The sequence below is a fragment of the Plectrocnemia conspersa genome, unplaced genomic scaffold, assembly GCF_051122295.1.
Source record: "Plectrocnemia conspersa isolate PC_06_02 unplaced genomic scaffold, ASM5112229v1 ptg000008l, whole genome shotgun sequence".
NCBI classification, from domain to species: domain Eukaryota; kingdom Metazoa; phylum Arthropoda; class Insecta; order Trichoptera; family Polycentropodidae; genus Plectrocnemia; species Plectrocnemia conspersa.
The window spans coordinates 22154104-22177145 of NW_028277172.1; the positions used below are offsets into that span (position 1 = coordinate 22154104).

The 23042-nt window shown below is 31.1% G+C and overlaps 5 protein-coding genes and 1 long non-coding RNA gene across 8 annotated transcripts; 3 read left to right on the top strand and 3 right to left on the bottom strand.

The window, feature by feature from the left end:
* Nucleotides 1–444: 444 nt before the first annotated feature.
* On the bottom strand, nucleotides 445–1489 carry Rrp46 (exosome complex component Rrp46). The gene is made up of 3 exons (XM_088189691.1): nucleotides 1308–1489; nucleotides 931–1166; nucleotides 445–862 (listed from the first exon to the last, which is right to left on the bottom strand). Exons 1-3 carry the CDS (start codon nucleotides 1393–1395, stop codon nucleotides 542–544), a joined length of 645 nt encoding a protein of 214 aa, XP_088045817.1. The 5' UTR covers nucleotides 1396–1489; the 3' UTR covers nucleotides 445–541.
* Nucleotides 1490–2147: 658 nt separating this feature from the next.
* On the top strand, nucleotides 2148–8946 carry Clbn (Nuclear export mediator factor NEMF homolog Clbn). The gene is made up of 16 exons (XM_088189417.1): nucleotides 2148–2273; nucleotides 2382–2553; nucleotides 2618–2820; nucleotides 2894–3030; nucleotides 4663–4841; nucleotides 4907–5089; nucleotides 5154–5336; nucleotides 5398–5642; nucleotides 5723–5918; nucleotides 5987–6168; nucleotides 7303–7474; nucleotides 7555–7696; nucleotides 7763–8238; nucleotides 8296–8442; nucleotides 8511–8638; nucleotides 8707–8946. Exons 1-16 carry the CDS (start codon nucleotides 2218–2220, stop codon nucleotides 8903–8905), a joined length of 3000 nt encoding a protein of 999 aa, XP_088045543.1. The 5' UTR covers nucleotides 2148–2217; the 3' UTR covers nucleotides 8906–8946.
* A 1086-nt stretch (nucleotides 8947–10032) lies between these two features.
* Nucleotides 10033–11210, top strand: LOC148233404 (mitochondrial GTPase 1). The gene has a single exon (XM_088190849.1). The coding sequence runs from the start codon at nucleotides 10173–10175 to the stop codon at nucleotides 11160–11162; it is 990 nt and encodes a 329-aa protein (XP_088046975.1). The 5' UTR covers nucleotides 10033–10172; the 3' UTR covers nucleotides 11163–11210.
* A 444-nt stretch (nucleotides 11211–11654) lies between these two features.
* Nucleotides 11655–16939, bottom strand: Rrp5 (Ribosomal RNA Processing 5). Of its 3 annotated transcripts, none has more exons than XM_088190848.1 (17): nucleotides 16873–16939; nucleotides 16688–16780; nucleotides 16461–16619; nucleotides 16235–16396; nucleotides 16015–16171; nucleotides 15831–15950; nucleotides 15455–15636; nucleotides 15159–15392; nucleotides 14787–15099; nucleotides 14467–14720; nucleotides 14276–14395; nucleotides 14085–14195; nucleotides 13409–13996; nucleotides 13134–13346; nucleotides 12295–12679; nucleotides 12064–12229; nucleotides 11655–12000 (listed from the first exon to the last, which is right to left on the bottom strand). In XM_088190848.1, exons 2-17 carry the CDS (start codon nucleotides 16763–16765, stop codon nucleotides 11841–11843), a joined length of 3402 nt encoding a protein of 1133 aa, XP_088046974.1. In that variant the 5' UTR covers nucleotides 16766–16780; nucleotides 16873–16939; the 3' UTR covers nucleotides 11655–11840. The 3 variants fall into 3 exon arrangements, with proteins under 3 accessions (XP_088046974.1, XP_088046973.1, XP_088046972.1); XM_088190847.1 differs by having other exon boundaries at nucleotides 16688–16786; XM_088190846.1 differs by having other exon boundaries at nucleotides 16688–16793.
* Nucleotides 16940–17817: 878 nt separating this feature from the next.
* Nucleotides 17818–19869, top strand: LOC148233406 (CCA tRNA nucleotidyltransferase 1, mitochondrial). The gene is made up of 7 exons (XM_088189292.1): nucleotides 17818–17939; nucleotides 18015–18202; nucleotides 18267–18550; nucleotides 18624–18750; nucleotides 18826–19019; nucleotides 19082–19289; nucleotides 19365–19869. Exons 1-7 carry the CDS (start codon nucleotides 17874–17876, stop codon nucleotides 19705–19707), a joined length of 1410 nt encoding a protein of 469 aa, XP_088045418.1. The 5' UTR covers nucleotides 17818–17873; the 3' UTR covers nucleotides 19708–19869.
* Nucleotides 19870–21762: 1893 nt separating this feature from the next.
* Nucleotides 21763–22503, bottom strand: LOC148233407 (uncharacterized). Its single transcript, XR_015810499.1, has 2 exons — nucleotides 22399–22503; nucleotides 21763–22335 (listed from the first exon to the last, which is right to left on the bottom strand). It is a non-coding gene; the product is annotated as an uncharacterized LOC148233407 (long non-coding RNA).
* Nucleotides 22504–23042: the final 539 nt, after the last annotated feature.

Genomic DNA, 23042 nt, shown 5'->3' on the forward strand with positions numbered 1-23042 from the left:
CCACTTTCTTGACTTTTCCATATAAGTCTCGTATTTCACGATGCCTTGAACTTCAACAATTTGCTTTGATATGACTTACCTGGTCCAAAGGAGTTTGCCATTTCCGACTTATTAGTTCACTTGTACATTTGCTGGAGTGACAGACATACATCATTAAATCAAACTGTTATTCGTCAAATGAATTGTAATCGTAGTTTTAACAAACTGATAATTTACAAGACAGTAGTAGGGCTTTAAATTTTCATCGCACTTTAAGACAAAGGCGTGATTTATCGCTGCTGAGTAGCTCTTATTTAACAGCTCAAAATCGATTCCTTTTTCCTGGCACATACTTGTGAAATCATGGCTGTTACCAAAAGGCTTTCATTGGCTCACCCTTCTTTGCTTTTGTAAGATAGATTAGATTATCATAACACACTTTAAAATAAGAAAACATAGATATTATTTGTTTTAGTACCGCTTTAATTAGTTTAAGGTGTAGCTTACATTATTTTCTTTGAAATAGTATAAAAATAAATATAACAAAAACGCTAAATGCATATTATAAGTTCATATATTTCTTTACAATTTCACGATAATACAAAAATATATTTTCACTAGCGCGTCTACAACTAGCTATACACTTGTTATACATTTTTAAAGTAAAAGTGCCCTCTGTCGTTGACGTTATAATATTTTTATTGACACTATCAAATACAAAAGTCATTTTAGCTAATGCCTCAGCAGACTCTTTCAAAGTTGGATCAATTATAATTTCATCGTCTTCTTTAATGATACAGTGTACGGCAGCAAAGAGATATTTTAGAGGCAATCCTGAGTGCATTAGTGCCAAGCAACAAGCATTAATGCATACCGCGTTCAACTATAAACAAAAATGAATAATTAATAACACATCTTATTATAGCTGCTACATGTTTAACTCTCAGTTACCCCTCCATCGTCTTCCATTTCTTGAACACTGATTGAGATAGCCTCACGCGGATGCAAATGGACGAGAATAGCATTATCGCAAGTTTGTTTAATAATCGTCTCCTTATATCTCTCTCGAACTGCACTCTGGTTTGATTTTGTATTGAAACATACTTCGGTGAATACTTTATATATGTCAGAGTTCTTTATTTTGCACTCGATTGGTCCATAAACACCAACAATGGCTACAGTTTCTCCTGAAATATTAATTTAATTATAATAAATTATATTTTTATAATACATATTTGTTTTAATCATCGATTTCGATAAATAAAGTTATATGTTTTAGAATATAGATTATACTTTGAGGTTATGACAATATTTTAAAAACATGGGACCTTGAGAATATATCGCAGAACCATCTGGTCTCGATAGAACATTCAGTTCACAGTTCATTTTCCGTAAAGAAACCTCGATTTCGTCCATTGTGGTGTATAACTCAGTATTCTAGGGTCCGGTGTAAAAATTTGACAACTGCCAAAACAAGCATTAGTACAACAATGTTACCATGTTGAAAAATATTTTTTTGCAATAATAAAAGTTGACTATATACATAGTAAATTACTATAAAATTATTATAAATTTTAAAATATTATTTTTTTAGATATCTCGTAGTACGAGCCTGGTGCTTTTTTATAAAAGCATTTGGATAAAGTTTATTGCATTCTTAACAATTTGGAATTGCTTTGGGGTGAAGTCCACAATATTTTTTTCTATCGTCAGCTGCTAGCTATAAAGACGTGAGTCGCAACTTGTATTATTTACATATACAGAGAATATTCGTTGTCTCGCTTGTTCTTGTTGAAGCGGCAATGCTCATTTCAAGATTTTTCGTCTGTGTCACATCCGGCTATAAAAGTAAATATTTCGGCCCATTTCACAGAAAATCAATTAAAAAATAGTATATATGTAATATCACAATAACTGGTTGTCAACTCTTTTTATTCAAGCAAGTGTTGCAATGTTTGTATCTAAAAATGTGTCAATCTCCAAATTTTCCCATTTTTTCATCGCTTTTTATTCCGCTTTTTATGAATTTAAAAAATGATAATTAATATTTTTTTTTAAATTAGCAACATAATATAGTAGTAATTTGTTTATGTTATTTTAGGAAAAAAATAAAAAAATTTAATAGCTTGCCACATAACCTTGCAATATCTACGTGGTAAATTTTATTCGTCTGGCAACATTACTATCATATGTCAGATCTTGTGTTGTCTGTGGAATCAATTCGACGCAACATTAAAAATGAAGAATCGATTCAATACGTATGATATAATATGCAGTATCACAGAATTGCAAAGGCAAGTGTTTAACTATTTATTTATACTTTAATAAAGTAATTGATGTTGATAGAAAAACGTACATGTATATATTGCACCATATTTTTTACTGGCTAAATGTATTTCTAGATGCGTGGGAATGAGAGTAAACCAAGTGTACGATATAGACAACAAAACGTATCTCATTAGGCTACAACGTCCAGAAGAAAAATGTGTACTGCTTCTAGAGTCCGGTAACAGATTTCACTCGACGGCTTTTGAATGGCCCAAAAACATGGCCCCGTCGAGCTTCAGTATGAAGGTATTGCACAGAAAAATAGTTAATATATGTTTTAACAAATATATTAATACAAGGTCGATTTTAGCTAAGAAAACATCTGAACAATAAGCGGTTAGAAAAACTAACGCAATTAGGGATTGATCGTATAGTGGATTTTCAATTTGGTACTGGTGAAGCAGCATATCATGTAATACTCGAATTATACGATAGAGGCAATATCATTCTAACGGATTACAACTTGATTATACTTAACGTTTTGAGGCCGCATACCGAAGGAGAAGAAGTCAGGTAATTGAAAAATACAAAGATATTTATCTCCTTTTGTTTTTGCTTCACGTTCACTTTCCGTATCTTATTTTAGATTCGCTGTTAAAGAACAGTATCCGACAAACAGGGCTAAAGAAAAAGTTGGACCTCCTAACAAAGATAAGCTTTTAGAAATATTCAATTCTTCTAAGCCAGGCGATAATTTGAAAAAAATATTAAATCCATATCTTGGTATGTATGTTAGTTTAACACGTTCGAGTCCATGGTTTTTTTATTGTAAATCTTCCGTTGTAATATTCAGGCGTTAGCTCAATGCGTTACATCAAGGTAAATACATTTAACATCTACTAAATAAGTAGTGAGTTATCATACTAAAATCAAAGTCTGTAAATCAGTAACATGTCACTATGGTAACCGGATTATTGCACAAATGAGAAATCTGATTGTTTGTCAAACATTTTACTTTTAATTCCAACTGCTTTATATTATTTTTAATGTAAGTGTATCATACCAATGTAAATTACTAATATAATTGTAAAATATTTTTAAAACTTTATATTTTTAAATTAAAATCATATTGACATCTATTAATACAAACAGACATTATTTTTTAATATTTTTATACATCTCTCTCGATCGCTCGCTTGTTAATTGATGAGAGTGAGTGAAAGATAAGAGCATGCGGTCAGCATGCCCTTATCTCTCATTCATTCTAGTCACTTAGCACGCTAGCGATCGAGAGGAAATGTATCGCACCGTCCGCCCCTGATATACATATGTGTAAATTGATCATATATAATGGCAATTTTTATTTGAAGTTCTGCTCAATTTTCGTTTGCGCAATAATCACCGAACCATATCACTATGCACAATATAATTCAAGTTTATTTTAATTATTCATAAGGTAAAAAAAAAGGTCCAAGGTCCAAAATATCGAAGGTGTTCCTTTGATATTTTCCAAATCTGTTCACCTTATAGAAATAGAAAAATTCGGTACTAGTCGCTTTTATACCGGCCACCCGTATTTACACACGTATACAAATACAAATATAATGAAGCAGTTTAGCGCATGCGCAAAAGTTGTCTTAACACTCGACCGACTGATGAGTCATTTATTCATTGCGTGATGTTTGAAAACGGCCATTTCGTGAGAACTTTATGCAACACAGTTATAACAAAAAAATATAACTTTTGAATTAAAAGTAATTAAAAAACAAATATTTATCCAATATTTTGACTCATATTGTTTAATTTATTTTATTAGTGGTTTTCAATCTGTGGGTAATTTTATAATTTTTGTTTCTTAATTCCTTATATTTATATATTTTTTACGTGGCGAAAAAAGATCACTCGAGTATTAAAATAGCTTTCGCATGTACGCCTAATTGCTTCAAAATTGTAAATTCGCCGTTGACCAGTATAAAATCAACCAGTACCAAAAATACTAGGATTCATATGGGATTTGAATCCAGATGTAAATACTCTATCATGTTTCTTAATTTCGTCAATATTGCTATACTTCAAGAGTTCCTGAGTTAAACTTCAATTGTAGTAAGTTTTTTGTCCTAAAATCATGGAGTTGATTCCTAGCTAGGTTCAGTACCTTCAGTACAGTTTATATTAGGTAACATAGTTTAGCTTCCATCTCAAGATAGATACTATATTCTTTAGATAAGTGTATTGTTTAATGAAGTAAAATATCATAAATTATGTGGGATGTATTAGTCTTAGAAAATTTAACTAGTTTGCTTTAAAATTTAGCATAGCATTATAAAGGACTCGAATTTGCGTCCCGTGGACTCCAACGTGTTTAGTATCAATATAATTTATAGTTTTTACTATAAAATTACTATTTTTTAACAGAATATGGACCAGCAATTATCGATCATGTACTATTGAAAAATAATCTTTTGGGAACATTGCGTCTTACGAATAATCCTAGCGACAAAGGATTCAATGTTGAAAGAGATTTAGATAAATTGCACAATGCTCTAGAAATGGCTGAAGAAATGATGGATAGTGCATCAAAATCAGCGTCAAAAGTATGACTGAAAAAATAAAAATATGAATAAAAAATTACCATATTAACATTTTATGCGTTCTTAAGGGTTATGTCATTCAAAAAAAAGAAGAAAAACCTGGTGCTCAAGACTTTTTATTTACAAATCAAGAATTTCATCCGTTTCTTTATGCTCAGCATGAAAATCAGCCACATAAAGAGTTTGATACATTCGATCAAGCTGTTGACGATTTCTTTTCTAATCTTGAAGGTCAAAAGATTGATATAAAGGTATACATAGTAAAATGGTTTTCCTTATAAAAAATATACATAATTAAACCGCGTTTTATTTTAGACACTTCAAATAGAAAGAGAGGCAATGAAAAAACTGCAAAACGTTAAAAAAGATCATGAAAAACGATTGAACGATTTGACTAAGTTTCAAAAAAGCGATAAGGAGAAAGCGGATCTAATCACTCTAAATCAGAATTTAGTGGATAGTGCAATTCTAGCTATTCAGAGTGCTTTAGCTAATCAGGTATTATTTAGATATATATGTATGTAAATTTTGTGTATAATATTTGTTTATGTTTAAATAGCTCCCTTGGTCTGAAATAAATTCATTAGTCAAAGAAGCTCAATTAAATAATGATCCAGTAGCATTATCAATCAAGCAGTTGAAATTGGAAAAAAATCATATATCTCTGCTTTTAAAAGATCCTTATATATCATCCGATTCCAGTGACGAAGAAGATGATGATAAAAAAAAACCGAAAAAGGAAAAGCCAAAGAATATGATAATTGATATTGATTTAGCTCTTACTGCTTATGCAAATGCTAGAAAGTAATTATTTTTATTCAATTCAATATAAATCAAGATACTCATTAATTTATAATTTATATATATTTATAAACCATTTACAGATATTTTGATCAGAAAAGAACAGCGGCTAAGAAGCAACAAAAAACTATTGAATCGCAAAAGAAAGCTGAGAAGAACACTGAAAAGAAAACGATGCAAACCTTGAAAGAAGCTCAAGCCATATCTAAAATCAATAAAGCAAGAAAAATCTATTGGTTTGAAAAGTTTTATTGGTTCATCTCATCAGAAAATTACTTGGTATAATATTTAAATTAATTGATTTTAAAATATATGTTTGTATATATTTAATAGTATATTATTACTAGGTGCTCGGTGGACGAGATCAAATCCAAAACGAGATGATAGTCAAGCGTTACATGCGAGCCACCGATATTTACGTCCACGCCGATATCACTGGTGCTTCGAGTATAATCATTATAAATCCAAGCGGTGAACCGATACCTCCTAAAACCTTGAATGAAGCTGGACAAATGGCCATTTCGTACAGGTATATTTTTCTTGGAACTATTTTACTATGAACTATGTATTGATATGTAAAATTATACACCGATTTCAAGTGTTACGGTATTTTTTTGCGATCAAGTCTCGTTTTTTAGATTATTCGTAATTCGTATTACACTTTAGCTTTGACAAAAAATTTAAAATTAAAACAAATACATTGCTCTAGTCCAGGTCTCGGCAACCTTTTTTGGCTGCGGGTCAAAATAATTAAAATGTGACTATTAAAAAGAATATTCGAGTCATTGAATATTTTTGGTCCTAACAACCATATATGTAATCTAGTCGTGACATCGTACCACGTTAAAAAAATGATATTTGCAGAACTGAAAAGGGTCACTTCAAATCATCAAACGGGTCACTTGGTGACCCGCGGGTCATAGGTTGCCGAGCCCTGCTCTAGTCTATGATCTCAGCTGATCAACTCATGGTGCTATTCAAAATGATGATTACTCTCGTAGTTTTGGTTTTAGCAAAGCACTTTTGCTCAATTGACAATTTCTACTAGGCAATTATATAGGAAAATAATGCATACATATAATTGCATCACACATGTAAAAATGATAAAAAAATAGTGTAACAAAAAAATATGTTAATATTACAACAGTAGATTTTAAAAATCACTACAGTTGAAAGAAATATTAAATATTACTTCTAGAAAGTTTGTACCGATTTTTTTTTCATTATAATATAGAAGTCAAAATTCGGCTTTCAATGAACTCACTATGTATCATATTGTATCTATCGTAATTTGGACATTTATTATCATAGCTTATTTCCAATATTGATATTTCATTATTTTTAAAACTCAATACTGAAATACTTCTATTTCCTTTTTTTAATAACAATGATAAAGGTAAAAAAAATAAAAACATAAATTATAACTTTATATTGGGGGCTAATACATTTGCCATCCTGGAGCTACGCTGGCAACACCAAGGAGAAGCTGCATCTAGGGAATTGCTGTATCAGCCTCTCACATTTACATAAGATATATTAACTATTTCAAATATACATAAAAATATATTTATATAAATATGATTAATATATATTAAATATGTTTTAATTCAAGCTATCCCATATTTGTGGCTAATCTTGTACTTTGTAATTATTCTTATTTTAGTATCGCATGGGAAGCTAAAGTAGTAACTTCGGCATGGTGGGTTTATGCGTCACAAGTGTCCAAAACTGCTCCCACTGGAGAATACTTAACCACCGGTTCTTTTATGATCAGAGGAAAGAAGAACTTTTTACCGCCGTGTATTTTAGCATTGGGTTTTACATTCATGTTCAAGGTCTATATATCGAATTATGTACTGTTTTATTATATTTTGTATACTACATGTATACTTAGCTATGATTATATTTAAAATAGCTCGAAGAAAGCAGTATCCCGAGACATGAAAACGAAAGAAAAGTGATTACCGTTAACGATGATTCCATTAGTGAAACTTTATCCTTACAAGAATCGCAAATGGAGGATCAAGAAATTGTATTATCCGACGATGATAGTGACGGTTTCTATACTTATTTAATGACTCTCGCATCTCTAAACGTCTTTTCAAAAACTATTTTTATTACAGATAATTCTGTCACAAATGAACATTCTGCAGTTGATGTTGAAAATAAAAATTCAATTAGTGATAATGCTAATTCTGATTCAGAATCGGAAACTGAAAAAAATTACCCCGATACTCATATAAAAGTTGAACATGACACTGGAAAGATTTTCATGCACAGTACTAGCGTTCGTACAGAGTCGAGCTCTTTCTCTGAACGTGTGGAGACGGAGGACGTAATTTTCTTGGGTGACGATAAACCTATTACATTTCCGTCTTTACCAAAGAAAAAGCAATCGACGAAAAAAGTTAATTTACAAGATAATAAGGAAAGGAGTGAGAAAAAAATTAAGGAAGACGGTGAAAAAGAGAAGAAAAGTGAAAGTAATCAAAACAGCGGCGTTATCAAACGTGGACAACATAGTAAATTGAAAAAAATTAAGGAAAAGTATAAAGATCAAGACGATGAAGATAGAGCCAAGGTTATGGAGATGTTTAAGGTATTTATTTTGATGTATGTGAAGAATTAAAGATATATATCATATTATTTTTTATAGCCGGATGGACCTAAGAAGGAATCAAAGAAAACGAGCAAGAAAAAAGGAGCAGTTCAACTTAAACCAAAACTACCCCCTAAAGTAATTGAGCCTAAGGTCCCTACTCAAGAAACGGCGAAAGAAAATGACAGTGATAATGAAGATGAGGTGATTTTTCGTATTTAATAATTAATATAAAAAACCTATTATAAATAATAATAACTAAATAATTATAGGCGGACAACTTGAAAGCATCTGCAGACGTTGACATTCTTTGCCAGCTTACAGGCTTACCTGTAATTGAAGACGAGTTACTTTTCGCGATTCCTGTTGTTGCTCCATATTCTGCTCTTCAGCATTATAAGTACACAATTTTTTTAAGCGCTTAAACATTATTTTTTATTTGTTATTTATGATATTATATATTTTTAGATATAAAGTAAAACTGACGCCAGGATTCGGTAAAAGAGGAAAAGCTGCAAGAACTGCAGTACAAATGTTCTTAAAAGACAAAACTTGCTCTCAAAGAGAGAAAGATCTCCTCAAAGCAGTCAAAGATGAAAATCTCGCTAGAAATTTACCAGGAAAAGTGAAATTATCAGCTCCACAAATGCAAAAGCTAAAAAAATAAACTTTATTGTTAATGTTTTTTGTTGAATAAAAAAATATTTTTAATTGAGTCTTATTTATTAAATTAAATCAATTTAGTTATACTTCATGGTATGGCATGAGAAAGCAGAAGTAATCAAAAATATCGTGCCATTCATGCAAAAAACGGTTAAACCTTTTTAAAAAATTGAAATTCTTATGTTACTGGTTCGCCCCTTGAATTAATAATTCGCGAAAATTAGCCAAAGATCTTGCAGTACAATTTGCCTCCTCCCCCTTGCCGCTGTAGTGGGAACGCTCGGCAACGGGCATTCCCACTGCGACGGCGTCGACACAATTTTATTGTTTTTGACGTAGATTTTGGATATCTGAGAAGGGTTGTTTTTTGCGCCTTCCTATTGTTCAAAATTCAGTTTAGATATGCTTCATTCGATTCTCGAGTAAACGGCCTTCCGCTTGCAGAGACTTCAGCAGCCAGCTTTGAAGACGATTTTTAAGGGACTCGCAAACCAATATGCGATCTTCCTGGACAGTTGTACTTTGTTTTATTCCAGTTCTTGGATCTGATTTGTAAGAACCACATTCGTTTAATCGTTTCAAAACATTTTGGATAGCTGCTCGTAAACAACTAATTTACAATATATTCAGTCAAAAGTATGCAATATGCGGACGCAATAAAATTATTTTTGCTGTTTTAGTTTTACTTAATTCGCATTTTTGCATATATTAAATGTTTATATAATATTTAAAATGAATTATTGAATAAGAAAATATAAAGGTCACTTTAGCGATAATAAGCAATTAGACCTGCAATCATTTTTAAAATTTAGGTGAGCAATTTAAAACGACATATTCCTTTGTATAGTTCGAAAAATTACGATTAAAACTACTTGTTAAAATATTTCGGTTAGACTATGCATTTTATTAATATTTGAATAATATTATATTATATTGAAATAATAAAAAATACACTTTTCTAAGTTCGCTCTTAATAATCTACAAATTAAAAATATGGATAAAAATGAGAGACATACAATTTTAATAATAATAAAGGTTGTTTTTAAATGTGTAATTGGATTGATAATAATAATTCTAAATATAAATTTAGTAATTACTTCACAAATCGGTTACAATTTAGCTTTGTAGGGTACTCCCTAACTGTCAACCTTTGAGGTTACACAGCATAGATATTTGTGTATTAATTATTACCGATAACTTAAAATTTCAATTGTATTTGAATGGAATTTTAGTATATTTGTTAAAAAAATAGCTTATAGATTGAATTTAAAATGATATCGAATTCGTTAAAGACTTTCCGCCAATCGTTCAAAATTCCCGATAAAAATTTGCTGCGATGGTTTCCCGGTCACATGGATAAGGGAATTAAACAAATACAACAAAAATTACTGAACGTGGACTGCGTGGTAGAAATTCACGACGCTCGGATTCCGATAAGCGGCCGAAATCCAAATTTCAAATCAACGATTTGCGGTATGAAACCTCACATTCTGGTTCTAAACAAGAAGGACTTGGCCGATCCCTATCAACAGAAAAAAGTGTTCTCGTTTATCAATAAAAATGAAAAAATCGATAATATAGTATGGACCAACTGTAAAAATAACAAATGCAGCGGACTGAAAAAAATTATTCATGTCACTATCGATACGATCAAATCGTCAAACAGATATCACAGATCGCACGTGGTTGAATTTAATTTAATGATAATCGGCGTGCCGAACGTCGGAAAGTCATCGTTCATCAATATGCTGCGCAGCATGAACACAGATAGAAGCGGCGGTTGCAACGTCGGGGCCGTAGCTGGAATCACACGCGGCGTTATGGGTAGAATTAAAATTTGCGACGATCCCCCTATATATGTATATGACACTCCTGGAATATTAACGCCTGATATACCCAACATCGAGGTGGGATTGAAATTAGCACTGTGCTCGTGCTTACAAGACTACTTAGTTGGCGAAGACGTAATAGCCGATTATTTGCTATATTGGCTAAATAAATCCGGAAGATTCAATTACGTAGATTTGTTGGGGATCGACGAACCGAGTGACGATATTACTGAAGTTTTAACAAAGTCTGCCGTTAAGATGAACAAGTATAAAGCAATAACTGGCGGACAAGGGGAGAGGAAATATTATCCAGATTATATATTCGCTGCTAAAAATTTTATATTAAATTTTCGAAAAGGAGAATTGGGTAGTTTGCTACTCGACAGCGATATGCTAGATTTTGATGCATCTACTGACAAACAGATATCTTAATCTTTTTTCATCTATGTATGTAGAATAAAATATATATTTTTCAACTTATTTTTGTTTTTTTCATTTGATACCTACCCTAGCATTTTGATTTGCATTAAGAAGATTGTCAATATAAAAGTAAATATCCCTATTTATTCTTCAAGCAACTGCTCTCGATGACTATTGAGATACTGTTGTACGGGCAGTCCTTCGATTTGTGCAATACGTTTTGGTTGACGTTGATGTTTACATTGAAAAGTATTTGAACGTTATATTATTGATTTTCATGTATATTGGACAATGAGTGACATGATAAGAAGTCTGGTCAACTATTACCAGCGACCACATTATGGAAGCGTCTTCATGATGACTTCTATCTGAATACCACTTATAAGGCAATACAAAATAGGTGCTATTTATTTTAAGAAATTTAGCATTTAAATAAATACTTTACTCCATAAAACTAATTGTTTATGCATTAGGATAATAAGAAATGAGCATTAAATAAATACATTTTATTTCGAATTTAATAATAATTAATTTTATTTTTCCTGTCATTTGTTATAATTTAATTGGAATTAAAGATCCCACTAGTTTTAGAACGATTTTTTTTTATGTGATGTAATACATTACTAAACATATTTATAGTTTGTATTTCTTTATTATTTAATGATAAAAAATACAACAAAGAAATATAGATTAACATTGTGCTCTTTTGATGTACTCCACTGCTGTTTTACGAACAATTTCTACACTCTCAGAATCGCCAAAAGTTTCTTCCATTTCTATCCACTTTTTATATAGCGTTTTCATTTTTTTTACTGATAATTTCTGCGCTGTGGCTCTTTCAAAAATGAGTCTAAACAGAAAAATATAGAATGACATAAATCAGTAATAACAAGATATAATTTGACATTCTTACCTCGCATTGTCGGTTTTTCCATTCTTCGTTAACATGTCTATGTAGACGCACCAAACGTCCACTCTCAGCGGCATACATCCGACGATCTGCTCGAAAATTGTCTCTGCCCTCTCTGTATCGCCGTTACTATTCTCCATATTAGCAAATTTTATGAGAATCGGCACGTCTAAAAATCAATATAAATTCATTAATAATATAAATAAAAGTAATGTAATCACTGTGTAGTCTTACGTTTCTTATTCTCTAATCGACTGATGGCCTTTTGCATGGCCGCTCTTGCTTTTTCCACCATTTTAAATTTATAGCACACTTGTCCAACATCGACGTACATATCTGGATTAGACTTATACTTCGCCAGCATAGTATCTATCAAAGTGGACAATTCGTTCACTTTTCCCGTTTCGGCGTACATATCTAACATCTTGGAATGAATTTGATAACGTTCGTTCATTTGTAGAGCGTCTTGCAATGTGATATTCAAGGACTCTTTGGTACCGAATCTGTTTTCTAAGTTTAATAAAGCCAACCATACGTTTAACTTATCGTTTTCTTCTCTAAACGATATTGTGTTTAACGCTTTCTTTGCAATGGCCCTCGCTCTTTCGATCTCCGTTGCCTGAAAATAAATAATTAATATATAGAAATGTATAATATTTGAGGGTAGTCAAATGAAGACGGAGTTTAAATTTAAAATTTCGCTCTATTGTCTTGTAAATTGGCAGCAATGTAACATATAAGCAATAACTTGACAGCAGTTAATTTTTTATAACCGAGGAATGAAATTTCCGTAAGGTGATGCATGTCTGTCACTCCATCAAGTATACGAATGGACTAGAAAGATCCGTAAAAACGTGAGTTTTGTAACAAACTTCTGGATAGGATTGAGTTATGATGTTAAGACACTTTTGCATCGCTTAGAAGCAGAAGAATTGAAACTGGGTTCTCTGTAACCAAATAAATTCTGCACACAGAAAGATTATGTTCTTTTGAGATGAATGAGGGTTAATTATGGAGATATACAATTTTACAAGTTTCATTTGACTCACTATGGGAAAAGATAAAACACATACCTGAAGATGGAATGCCATATAAGCAATCCATAATTCACTATTATTAGGATCTGCTAAAAGAAGTCGATCAAATTGATCAGACGATTGAGGCTTGCTATCGGTCGCAGTAAGCTTATTTTCTATGTCTCTCAATTTTTCTTCATCTTGTATTGCTCTTTCAACCTTTTCGGTGTTTGTTAATTTCTTCTTTTTCTTTTTAGTTTTCTCCTTGACCTTAAAATTAATAAACATTGAGATTATCTCATTTTGATACATAACTATATTAAATCGCTTACTGTTTCTTCTTCTGAATCACTACTAGACAAGTCATCAGTCTTGTTTAATAAATTTTTAGAAATAATGGACGCATCTAAGTCCCAGAAATTTTGCATACTCAATAAATCTACTTTTGCCTTTTTCTGGGGTTTTGCCTCATTATCAAGTTCTTTTTTCCTCTTCTTCGATTTTTTATTATTCTCTTCGGGTAAAATTTCTACATTAGTTGGTTCTTCTTCGCTCTTCTTTGATTTCTTATTTTTTTTTACTGATGAAATTTCTTCGATAGTTGGTTCCACTTCCATTTTCTTTGATTTTTTATTTTTCTTTCCTGATGAAATTTCTACGTTATTTATTTCGTTTTCTCTCTTCTTCGATTTTTTATCTTTCTTTTCCGATGAAATTTCTTCATTGATTAATTCTTCCTCTTTTTTTTTTCCTAACGAAATTTCATTATTTAGTTCCTCCTCTATCTTCTTGGATTTTTTCTTTTTCTTTTTTAATGAAATTTCATCATTACTCAATTCTTCTGCGCCCTTCTTTGATTTTTTATTTTTCCTTTCCAATGAAGTTTCAATAGAATTAGTAGAATCAGCTTTTACGTCATTCTAAAAGCATAAATTAAAGCATTTATTTTGAGTCAAGAGTAATTCGAATGAGATATTTGCTGTGACTATAATAAAAATGATTCATTACCATATTTGTTTCGTTCTTGTTTTTATTGTCAACATCAGGTATTTCAATTTGCCGAAAAGATACTTTAATTCTTTTCGCTTCCAAATCAACTGACTTGATCCAACAATTGACCTATTAAAGTAATAAAAATTTCATTTATCAACTTAATTAACTACAATAATTAATCAACGATGATAAAAATGCAGACATACCACTTGTCCAATATTAAAAGCGTCTCTAACGTTCTTGATTTTCTCACTGCTCATATCAGAACGATGCACGTTAGCAGTTACATCGCCGAAGAACGATACTACCGCACCAATTGGTAAAAACTAAAAGATGTTTTTATTAATCAATTAAATAAGCTTCATATCATTAAGATCACAACAATATAAATACTTACGTAAACAATGACACCTTTATATTGGTGACCAACTTCAGCGTCTTCTATGCTCTTCAAAATTTTTAAATCGGGCGATAGTAACGATGATTTTGCAGTTAAATGCAACTGATTTTTAGAAGGATCAACTTTTAAAACTCTAGTTGAGATTTTTTGACCGATTTGAAACTTTTTAAAAATGATACTTTTAAATTTATTATCTCCTTTCGACGACTGATATAAACCAATATCACTCATGTGCAAATCCGGTATCCAAGCTAAAATTATCAATGAAATCAATATTCACAATTTAAAAGTAAAAGAGACAAATATATTTACAGTACCTCTCAGTTTGTTAACATTGACAATGATTCCTTTTTCTGCAGATTTGAAAACGGTCGCTTCGACTAAATCTCCGGCTTTCAAATCGTTTAAAGTGAAATACTTTACCTCCAAAATGTCTTCCTTGTCCGTACAAATGTACGCATAATCAGATAAATGATAGCTCATTATTCTTATGGTGTGTTTTGTTCCCGTACTATAATATTTAGACACATTCTCATCTTCTAACTTACTAGCTTGCGAAAAACTTTTAGGCATTATAGCTATTCCGCCTTCAATTTTGAATATCATCGAAGTCTTAGCTAATTTAATGACCTGTATTAAAAATATTGTTAAGAATCGCTATTAACTATTTATATAAAATTTTAACTTACAGTTGCGTTTTCAATTATTTGTCCAGGTTTTAAAGGAGCTTCTTTTTCTACATTTGGTTCGTAAGTTTCAAACACTTCCCTCGTAGTAAAAAAGGGAAACTTTGTCACAGGCATGACATATAACAAAAAGGCTTTTACAGTTTTGCCGGTATGTAATTTATCTTTTATTTGCGATAAATGTATATAGCCCATTATATCGGTAAGTACAAGTCCTTCAGCGCCATCTTTCAATGGCTGTAAAAAATATATATATTACTAGAATAATCTCAATTGATAATCAAGGATATATTTCATACTTTATTAACGAAGAAGTTGATGGGCATGCCAGGTCTTAAGTCGTTGATTGTAAAGTTCTGTATCTTATTTTGACTTATATGAGTGGAATTAAGATGCTCCAATAGATTGGATACAGTGATAATACTGTTGGTCGATGATTTCTGACACTTTTTTACTACACACCATATTACTCGACCGATATCTGTATATAAAAAGATAATAAAATATAGATTTTCAATAGGATAAATATAATACCATCAGTGGTGATACATTAAGAAAGCTCTACTTCCTCGGTTTAATGTTTACAACTCATGTCTGTAAATTAAAGCCTCTAAAGATCAGCTTTGTGTTCATAATATAATTTTTTACCACCACTGATAGGTTGAGTATACATACCTAATTGTAATGTACTATCGACAAACTTTTGCGGTAAAAATGTACGGCAATTAGAAATGCCCAAATCTATAACGTAGCCGTGATCTTCTTTAGATTCCAGAGCTCCTCTTAATAAAATGCCTAAAATTAAAATCGATTACAACACTTTCACATTTGATACAATCGCAAAAATTAAGCGCATCACCTTCAGACACGTTACTATGAACCAATCCTTTGTTTATATCTTGAGGCATCAGCGACAAAGTAATATGAGTCTTGCCATTGTCTTGTTTTGTTATGGATGAAATCGATACGTTCACATATTCGCCAATTTTAAAAAATTCATTTAATTTTTTGATATCCTAAAATTAGTCAATATTGTGTAATTGTTTTTTAGAATAAACACTAGAAATTCGAATTATTACCTCCACTTCGTCGTTGATATAAGATTGCAATATCTTTATATACGGAGTGCTAATATGACTGGCCATCACATGACCGGTGAGTCTTCCAGGCAGCATTACCGTTAACTTTGTGTCGTGAATACTCGATATGCGTCCCAAAACGACCATACCTTCTCTTAAGGTCTATAAAATAGTTGAAAAGTCAACAACGCCATAACATATTATACTAAATAATGAATATATTTACAGCAATTGATATTTTCTCGGCAGAGATAGCTTTTATATTTTCACCGGCCTCAGACGAAGCGTCCGACAGATGATCCAAGTCTTCCTCTAAGACGTTTTCTTTGATCACTTTCGGCTTGTATCTCTTCTTTTTGCCGATCTTGTCAGAACTGGCTAAAAACTAAATGTTTTATTATTATTAAAATGATCAATCTTGGATATATATCAAACGTAAGGAACGAAACCCACGTCAAACTTTTTCTTGTCGTTGAAACCGATCTTCGGTTTCTTTCCACCTCTCGGAAAATTTTTCTCAGTAACGGCCATCCCGCGTTATTTCAACTGAAACTTCAAACTAAATATCATTATATATATATTAAAACCATAGTTTACTTTACTTTTATATCGTATAGTTATAAAAGTTTAAAACTTACGAGAAACACTACTAATGACAGCTCCTTCGATGACACGTGCGAATAGGTTATGTTTTGGTTTGAGATTAACAGCTAATAACAATATGAATATCCGCCATCTTCTTTTCATGTATATTTAAAAAAATACTAAATCTTATTCAATAAATAGAAATATTGGTGAATTTCTTTAAGTAGCTCTGTTTTACTTCATTAATAAAATCTTTTTTTTCAATTATAAGCAGATTGCTTAGATTAATAGATCAATAAAAATAAATAAATCAACTAGATTAGTTGAATTTTAATTGATACACAAATTGTCTTCAAGCAACACTTTATGTTGATCACTAACTGACTTCAAATTGGTTCATATTTTAATTTTGATCGAGATCATTGCTTTACAATTAAATAAAATAAATAATTGTTTTATATTAGCTTAATTGAATATTTTAAACGATAGACCAAGTAAATTAGTAGTCAATACAACAAATTAAAATCACAGTAACCAGACAACTGAACACATGACGGTTGAACACAAAGCCAATTATGCCGATAATTGAACACAAACTGCAAAAAATTAAATGGTATGAATAAAATAATTTATAAAGAATTTTTTTTCCAAATCTAACCTAACATTTTATAAATATTTTTTCTTTTTATTATATCATGGTCAATTTATACTCATTTATTTATATAATTCTCAGTGCTGTGGAGTCAGAATTGGAGTCGGAGTCTGAGTCGGTAGAGTCGGAGCATTTTAAGGGGAGTCGGAGCCGTAAAAAATCAAAAGATTACAACTTTTTTTAACCCTTTCCACCCTGACCAATATTAAAGTATTTACTGGTTGCAATTACTATATACGTATATTTTTCAAACTAATTTACCCATTTAATTTATGTACTTTTTGTAATTTTTTTTGTTCATTCCTGGTTAAAATTTCGTGCCTTAATACCGGTACGCATGCGCATTGACGTATATGTCAAATTATTGACGTAACCTCTTTTGTTAAACGGTGTTAGTTTAGTATGCTTATTGTTAATACAATATTAACTAGATGTAGATTTGTGTCATCGCTAGTGTCCGTTCAATTCGTAAGTAACATTAAATTATTGTTATGATGTAGTATAATCCAAACGTTGCATCAGTTTGTTTATTAACAATTCTAGAGACGCACATACGCCAATACTCAAAAAGTAATGATCGCAAACAGCATAATGAAATGCAGAGAGAAACCGGAATTGATGAAGCTCGAAACGCCCGAGTTCAAGTCGCTCTTTACAGACGAATTGAATAAACTTAAAGAATTGTTTGAGAAACATGGCTACGAAATAAGATTAGCGGGAGGACCCGTCAGGTGAAGTTACTTCCGATTCGCAGTGTTTCTAATATGATGTTTTATTTAATTTGGTCACATTTAGGGATCTTCTATCTGGATTAGTACCCAAGGATTTAGACTTTGCAACCACGGCGACTCCTAGTGAAATGAAAGAAATGTTTAATGAAGAAAACGTAAGATTGATAAATACCAACGGCGAGAAACACGGTACGATAACACCGCGTATTAACGACAAGGAAAACTATGAAATAACTACTTTGAGAATTGACGTGGTAACAGACGGCAGGCGGGCCGAAGTCAAATTTACGTCGGATTGGAAGCTTGATGCCAATAGAAGAGATCTCACTATCAATTCTATGTTTCTAGGTAAAAATATAGTTTTATTTATAATAATATGAACGATCGCCGGACATTAAACAAATGATTTTGAATTCAACAGGTTTAGATGGAACTGTTTACGATTATTTTTATGGATATGAAGATTTGATGGACAGAAAAATATTATTTGTCGGTGATCCTGATATAAGAATCAAGGAAGATTATCTAAGAATTTTGAGATATTTTAGGTAAAACGTCAAAATGCGAATATTAAAATCAAAAAATAAATACTGCAGGTTGTAAATAAAATACTTTTTCTAAAGGTTTTACGGTCGTATAGCAAAAGATTCAAACGCTCATGATGAAAATACACTAGTATCGATAAAAGATAACGTAGATGGTTTGAAAAATGTATCTGGCGAAAGAATTTGGATGGAATTAAAGAAAACGTTAGCTGGAAACTTTGCTGGTGAATTGTTAAAAGTCATGCTACAACTTGGAATAGGAAAATATATTGGTTAGTCGTTTTGAACTTATGCTTCTTATAACTAATAATCTTATTACTATGTTTGAACGTAGGTTTACCTGAATCTCCAAACTTGTCTAAAATGGAAGAATTGTGGAAAATTGCACATTCTTATAATTTACAGCCCATGACATTATTATCGTCGCTTCTCAATAATTTAGACGATGCAGAGAGACTCAATAATAGGCTGAAATTATCTACTTTCGATAGAGATTTAGCTTATTTCATTGTGGAACATAGATACGAGAAATATGATATTTTGTATTATCAATATATCTAAAAATTAGTACTATATATTTATCTGTTCGTTATGATTGTGTATTGTTTTAATTGCAGGTCTTATAAAAAACTATTGGCACTCTCAACGTCTAAATTATCTATTACTCGACAATATATAGGAGAATTGTTAAAATATAAGAATAATATGTCACTTAACGAAGAATTCGACAAATGGGAAGTGCCTAATTTTTATCACATTAGCGTCGACCTGTTGAATAAAAATAATGTGACACATCCAAGGCATTATGGTATAGTTATAAAGCAATTGAAGAGTATTTGGGCTGATCACAATTTCAACATAACATTGATGGAGCTCGAGAAGACAATTCCGGATATACTGATTAAAATAAATAATTTTGCCTATAAAAAATCGAAAAAAATTAAAATTTCATCTAATTGAAATTATTAATATTTGTTTTTGCTGTGATTAAATATTAATGTAATATATAAATTATTATTTTTCCTTACTATTGTATGTTTATACAATGACTAATATCTAAAATTACATACTGGTCAGTTTTATGCAAAAAACATAATAAAAAATAAAAATACATTAAAAAAATGTAATGTGACTTTTTATCCGAACGCCAGAATTTATTAATTCCAAATACCATTCCCACTCTGACGCTCACATCCCCTTCTTGCACTCGTACGTGCAGACAAACTGCCTTTAAATATCCACTCTGTATGTTATATATAAACTGATTATTATTTGCTCCTGATCACAAAGTTTGTTTCATATTTTTTTGATCAAACCTTCAAGTAATAAAATCGTGCCGTTGCATTGGAAACAATCGGTTATCTTGCGATCAATCGAATGGAGCATAACTAAGCCGAATTTTGACAAATTGGAGAGCGCAAAAAAAACAATTATCTTTTCCCAGAAGTTAAAAGAAATAAAATCGTATTGGCGCTTCTTTATTGCTTTTGACGTGAATTTTTGTTTGAATATATTTTGACCGATACTCTCATATCAAAAGTCCATAGTAATATTGAGATTTCTTATAATAATATTACGACTTACAATAAGTGAGTCCTACTTACATTCGGTTTAGATATGCTTCATTTGCTTCTCACTTATTGTAAGTCATAATATTTTTATAAAAAGTTTTAATATGAACGCTAGATAACCGAGCGCTCCCATTGCAACAGCACTGACACAATTTAACTGCTTCTAACGTGGACTTCTGAGAAGAGACAATTGTTTTTTGCGCTCTCCTATTCATCAAAATTCGGTTAAGATATGCTTCATTTGATTCTCAATTGTTATAAAAAGTCTTCATTTATTTATTTCAACTAAATTAAGACCATCGTAACCGAACAGGTTACACACAATGCGGCATGATGATTGAAAAACAATACATAGTATTATTTCAATACACAAAAAAAATTAATAAAAATAATACATAGAAAGAAACAAATCATAAAATATGATACGAACCAGACCAGCTCCTCGTAGCTGACATTAAACAGATGAATGAGTAATGCCTGCGTATTGAAGAGTCGGATGGCGACAGCCATAGGCGAATCGACAACAACCGATGTCTTAGCCCTAATGGGCGTTAAAAGAGGATGCAATTGTGATATTATGTTCCATAACCAGAGGAATACTAATACAACTCCAATAAAATATTTAGCACAACGGGGGTGGGTCCCGCTCATCCGGCCGTCAAAAGCTGGGTGCCCGCCCATAAGGGTTGGACTCGTAGGGCCCTAGTACTGGTAACGGATAACACGTAGCTGTACTTCAGCACCCTTAAATAGTTTAGCGACATGCAAATTTAATACAAAGGCTAGATAACCGAGCGTTTCTACTGCGACTATTCCCTGCTACTATTCTACTGTTCCCGGCTTCATGTGTAACAATAATTTGCTATAAAACCCCTATGTAACTAAGTACTAAGGTTGTCTATAAGTTGTTATGCCTTTGATTGATTTAAACCTATTCATATTTTTTTAATACGTATAAAAATCATAAAATATTGACGATATTAATATATTTATGTACTCTTCTGGCAACAATCTTGTAATATTATATATACTGCACCGTAAGATTATTTATTTTAATAACATAAAAAATATCGATGTAATATAAAAGACAGGTTTACCAAAAGGCATACATTAAATACAACGTATGCAGGAACATAATTTAGGGGGGAGAGGCAGGTGAGGGCATTTGCCCTCAAATTTTACCAGAAAAATGTATGTAATTTAATGAAATCGAAACGTTAAAAAAACAACCACTGACTGATCAACTTTTGCTACCCTTCCTAGAAAAAGCTGAAATGACGTCCCTGATGTTTTTGTTTCTTACAAAATAAACAAAGCAAGAAGTTCATTTTAAGTTTTTTCAGTAGATTTACATAGAAACCTCAAAGGCGAGTTCTTTTAAATGAAGAATATAGTTGGGATACGCGGCATGTGTAGAAATATATTCGTATGTATAAAATAAAACATAATTTAATAATATTTTTTTATTAATACATACAATGTATATAAAATTATTTTATATTTTTGTTTTTAGATTGTTTCTACTAATATTTTACTTACTTAAAAACTTACTCATGCAAAATCGGATTTATATAATTTTTATGATCGCATGCATAACCACCATAATTATATTCATTGCTGTGATATTCTCTGTATTGATTGCTTGAATCTTTTGGTAATTCCAAGGAATCTATTTTCTCAACAACATTTACGATTGATTCAACAAGCTCTGTACATGTATCAAAGGTGAATTTAATTATACAATCTTGACTTTTAGGAGCTGCTTTGCTATAAACTGTTATATTTAAATTTCCTTTAAAAAACTCTTTCACATACTCAACATATTGCACGTTGATAAGCATGCGGACATCAATTTTCTCTCCATTTTTATAGCACTTATAATCATTGATGATTGCAGACAAAGTATTCATAACTTTGTTTGTATTGCCTGATATGTTTATAACGCGTTCAAGGCCTTCATTATTTAAATCGAATATTTTAATATTGACATCATTCCGTAGTTTTTTCACAGTTTCACCTTAAAATTAATAATTAAAAATTAATATACGTTTTAGTAATTGCTAAAATAATAAATAAAAACCTCGATATCCAATGATAATGCCAGCATCTCTTTTAGTTACAAGCAAACGTAGTTCAATTTGACTCATGACGATAAAGTAAATAAAAGATATTTTATTTACTTTATCGAGTATGACTTATTATTAAGTAACATCAGTACAATCGAGTATATACATTTATATGATTGGCTTATCATATTTTGATAATATTATATGATTATATTGATAAATTAATATGTATGTACATATATAAAACATATTTTATATATGTACATACATATATTACATTCTTCTTCTTAAAAGTGCTGTCACCATTTTTAGGTTGTAGGCAACTTACAATGGAATAGAAATAGTAAGCTTACAATAACTTAAAACAGAATAACAGTTTTAATTTTCCTCTTAATCCCTGCTGTATTCTAATTTAACCTGTTGTTTCCTTAGAATTGGTTCAAAATCATCATTATTAGTCATATCTAGCAGCAGATTCTTCTTTAACATATTGCATGACAAATCCCAACATTTTAGAAGCTTTATTGCATATGTTAACTATAAGATGATGGAATCTGTATTCCTCTTGAAATAGGACACCCAAATTGTTTACCATTTCAGTGTAACAAAGCACACTGTTTTCAATTTCATAATCAAATTAAGTGTTATACTTGTTCTA

Excerpts from the sequence above, each read along its gene's own strand:
- Rrp46 (XM_088189691.1), bottom strand. The coding sequence starts at position 1,395 with ATGGACGAAATCGAGGTTTCTTTACGGAAAATGAACTGTGAACTGAAT. Across the intron at positions 1,167-1,307 it reads TTCTGCGATATATTCTCAAG|GAGAAACTGTAGCCATTGTT; the intron begins GTCCCATGTTTT and ends TTAATATTTCAG. Across the intron at positions 863-930 it reads AAATGGAAGACGATGGAGGG|TTGAACGCGGTATGCATTAA; the intron begins GTAACTGAGAGT and ends TTTTGTTTATAG.
- Clbn (XM_088189417.1), top strand. The coding sequence starts at position 2,218 with ATGAAGAATCGATTCAATACGTATGATATAATATGCAGTATCACAGAA. Across the intron at positions 2,821-2,893 it reads ACCGAAGGAGAAGAAGTCAG|ATTCGCTGTTAAAGAACAGT; the intron begins GTAATTGAAAAA and ends ATCTTATTTTAG. Across the intron at positions 5,090-5,153 it reads GTCAAAAGATTGATATAAAG|ACACTTCAAATAGAAAGAGA; the intron begins GTATACATAGTA and ends GTTTTATTTTAG.
- LOC148233404 (XM_088190849.1), top strand. The coding sequence starts at position 10,173 with ATGATATCGAATTCGTTAAAGACTTTCCGCCAATCGTTCAAAATTCCC.
- Rrp5 (XM_088190848.1), bottom strand. The coding sequence starts at position 16,765 with ATGGCCGTTACTGAGAAAAATTTTCCGAGAGGTGGAAAGAAACCGAAG. Across the intron at positions 12,680-13,133 it reads ATATGGCATTCCATCTTCAG|GCAACGGAGATCGAAAGAGC; the intron begins GTATGTGTTTTA and ends ATTTATTTTCAG. Across the intron at positions 12,001-12,063 it reads GGAAAAACCGACAATGCGAG|ACTCATTTTTGAAAGAGCCA; the intron begins GTAAGAATGTCA and ends TTTTCTGTTTAG.
- LOC148233406 (XM_088189292.1), top strand. The coding sequence starts at position 17,874 with ATGCTTATTGTTAATACAATATTAACTAGATGTAGATTTGTGTCATCG. Across the intron at positions 17,940-18,014 it reads CGCTAGTGTCCGTTCAATTC|AGACGCACATACGCCAATAC; the intron begins GTAAGTAACATT and ends TAACAATTCTAG. Across the intron at positions 18,203-18,266 it reads TTAGCGGGAGGACCCGTCAG|GGATCTTCTATCTGGATTAG; the intron begins GTGAAGTTACTT and ends GGTCACATTTAG.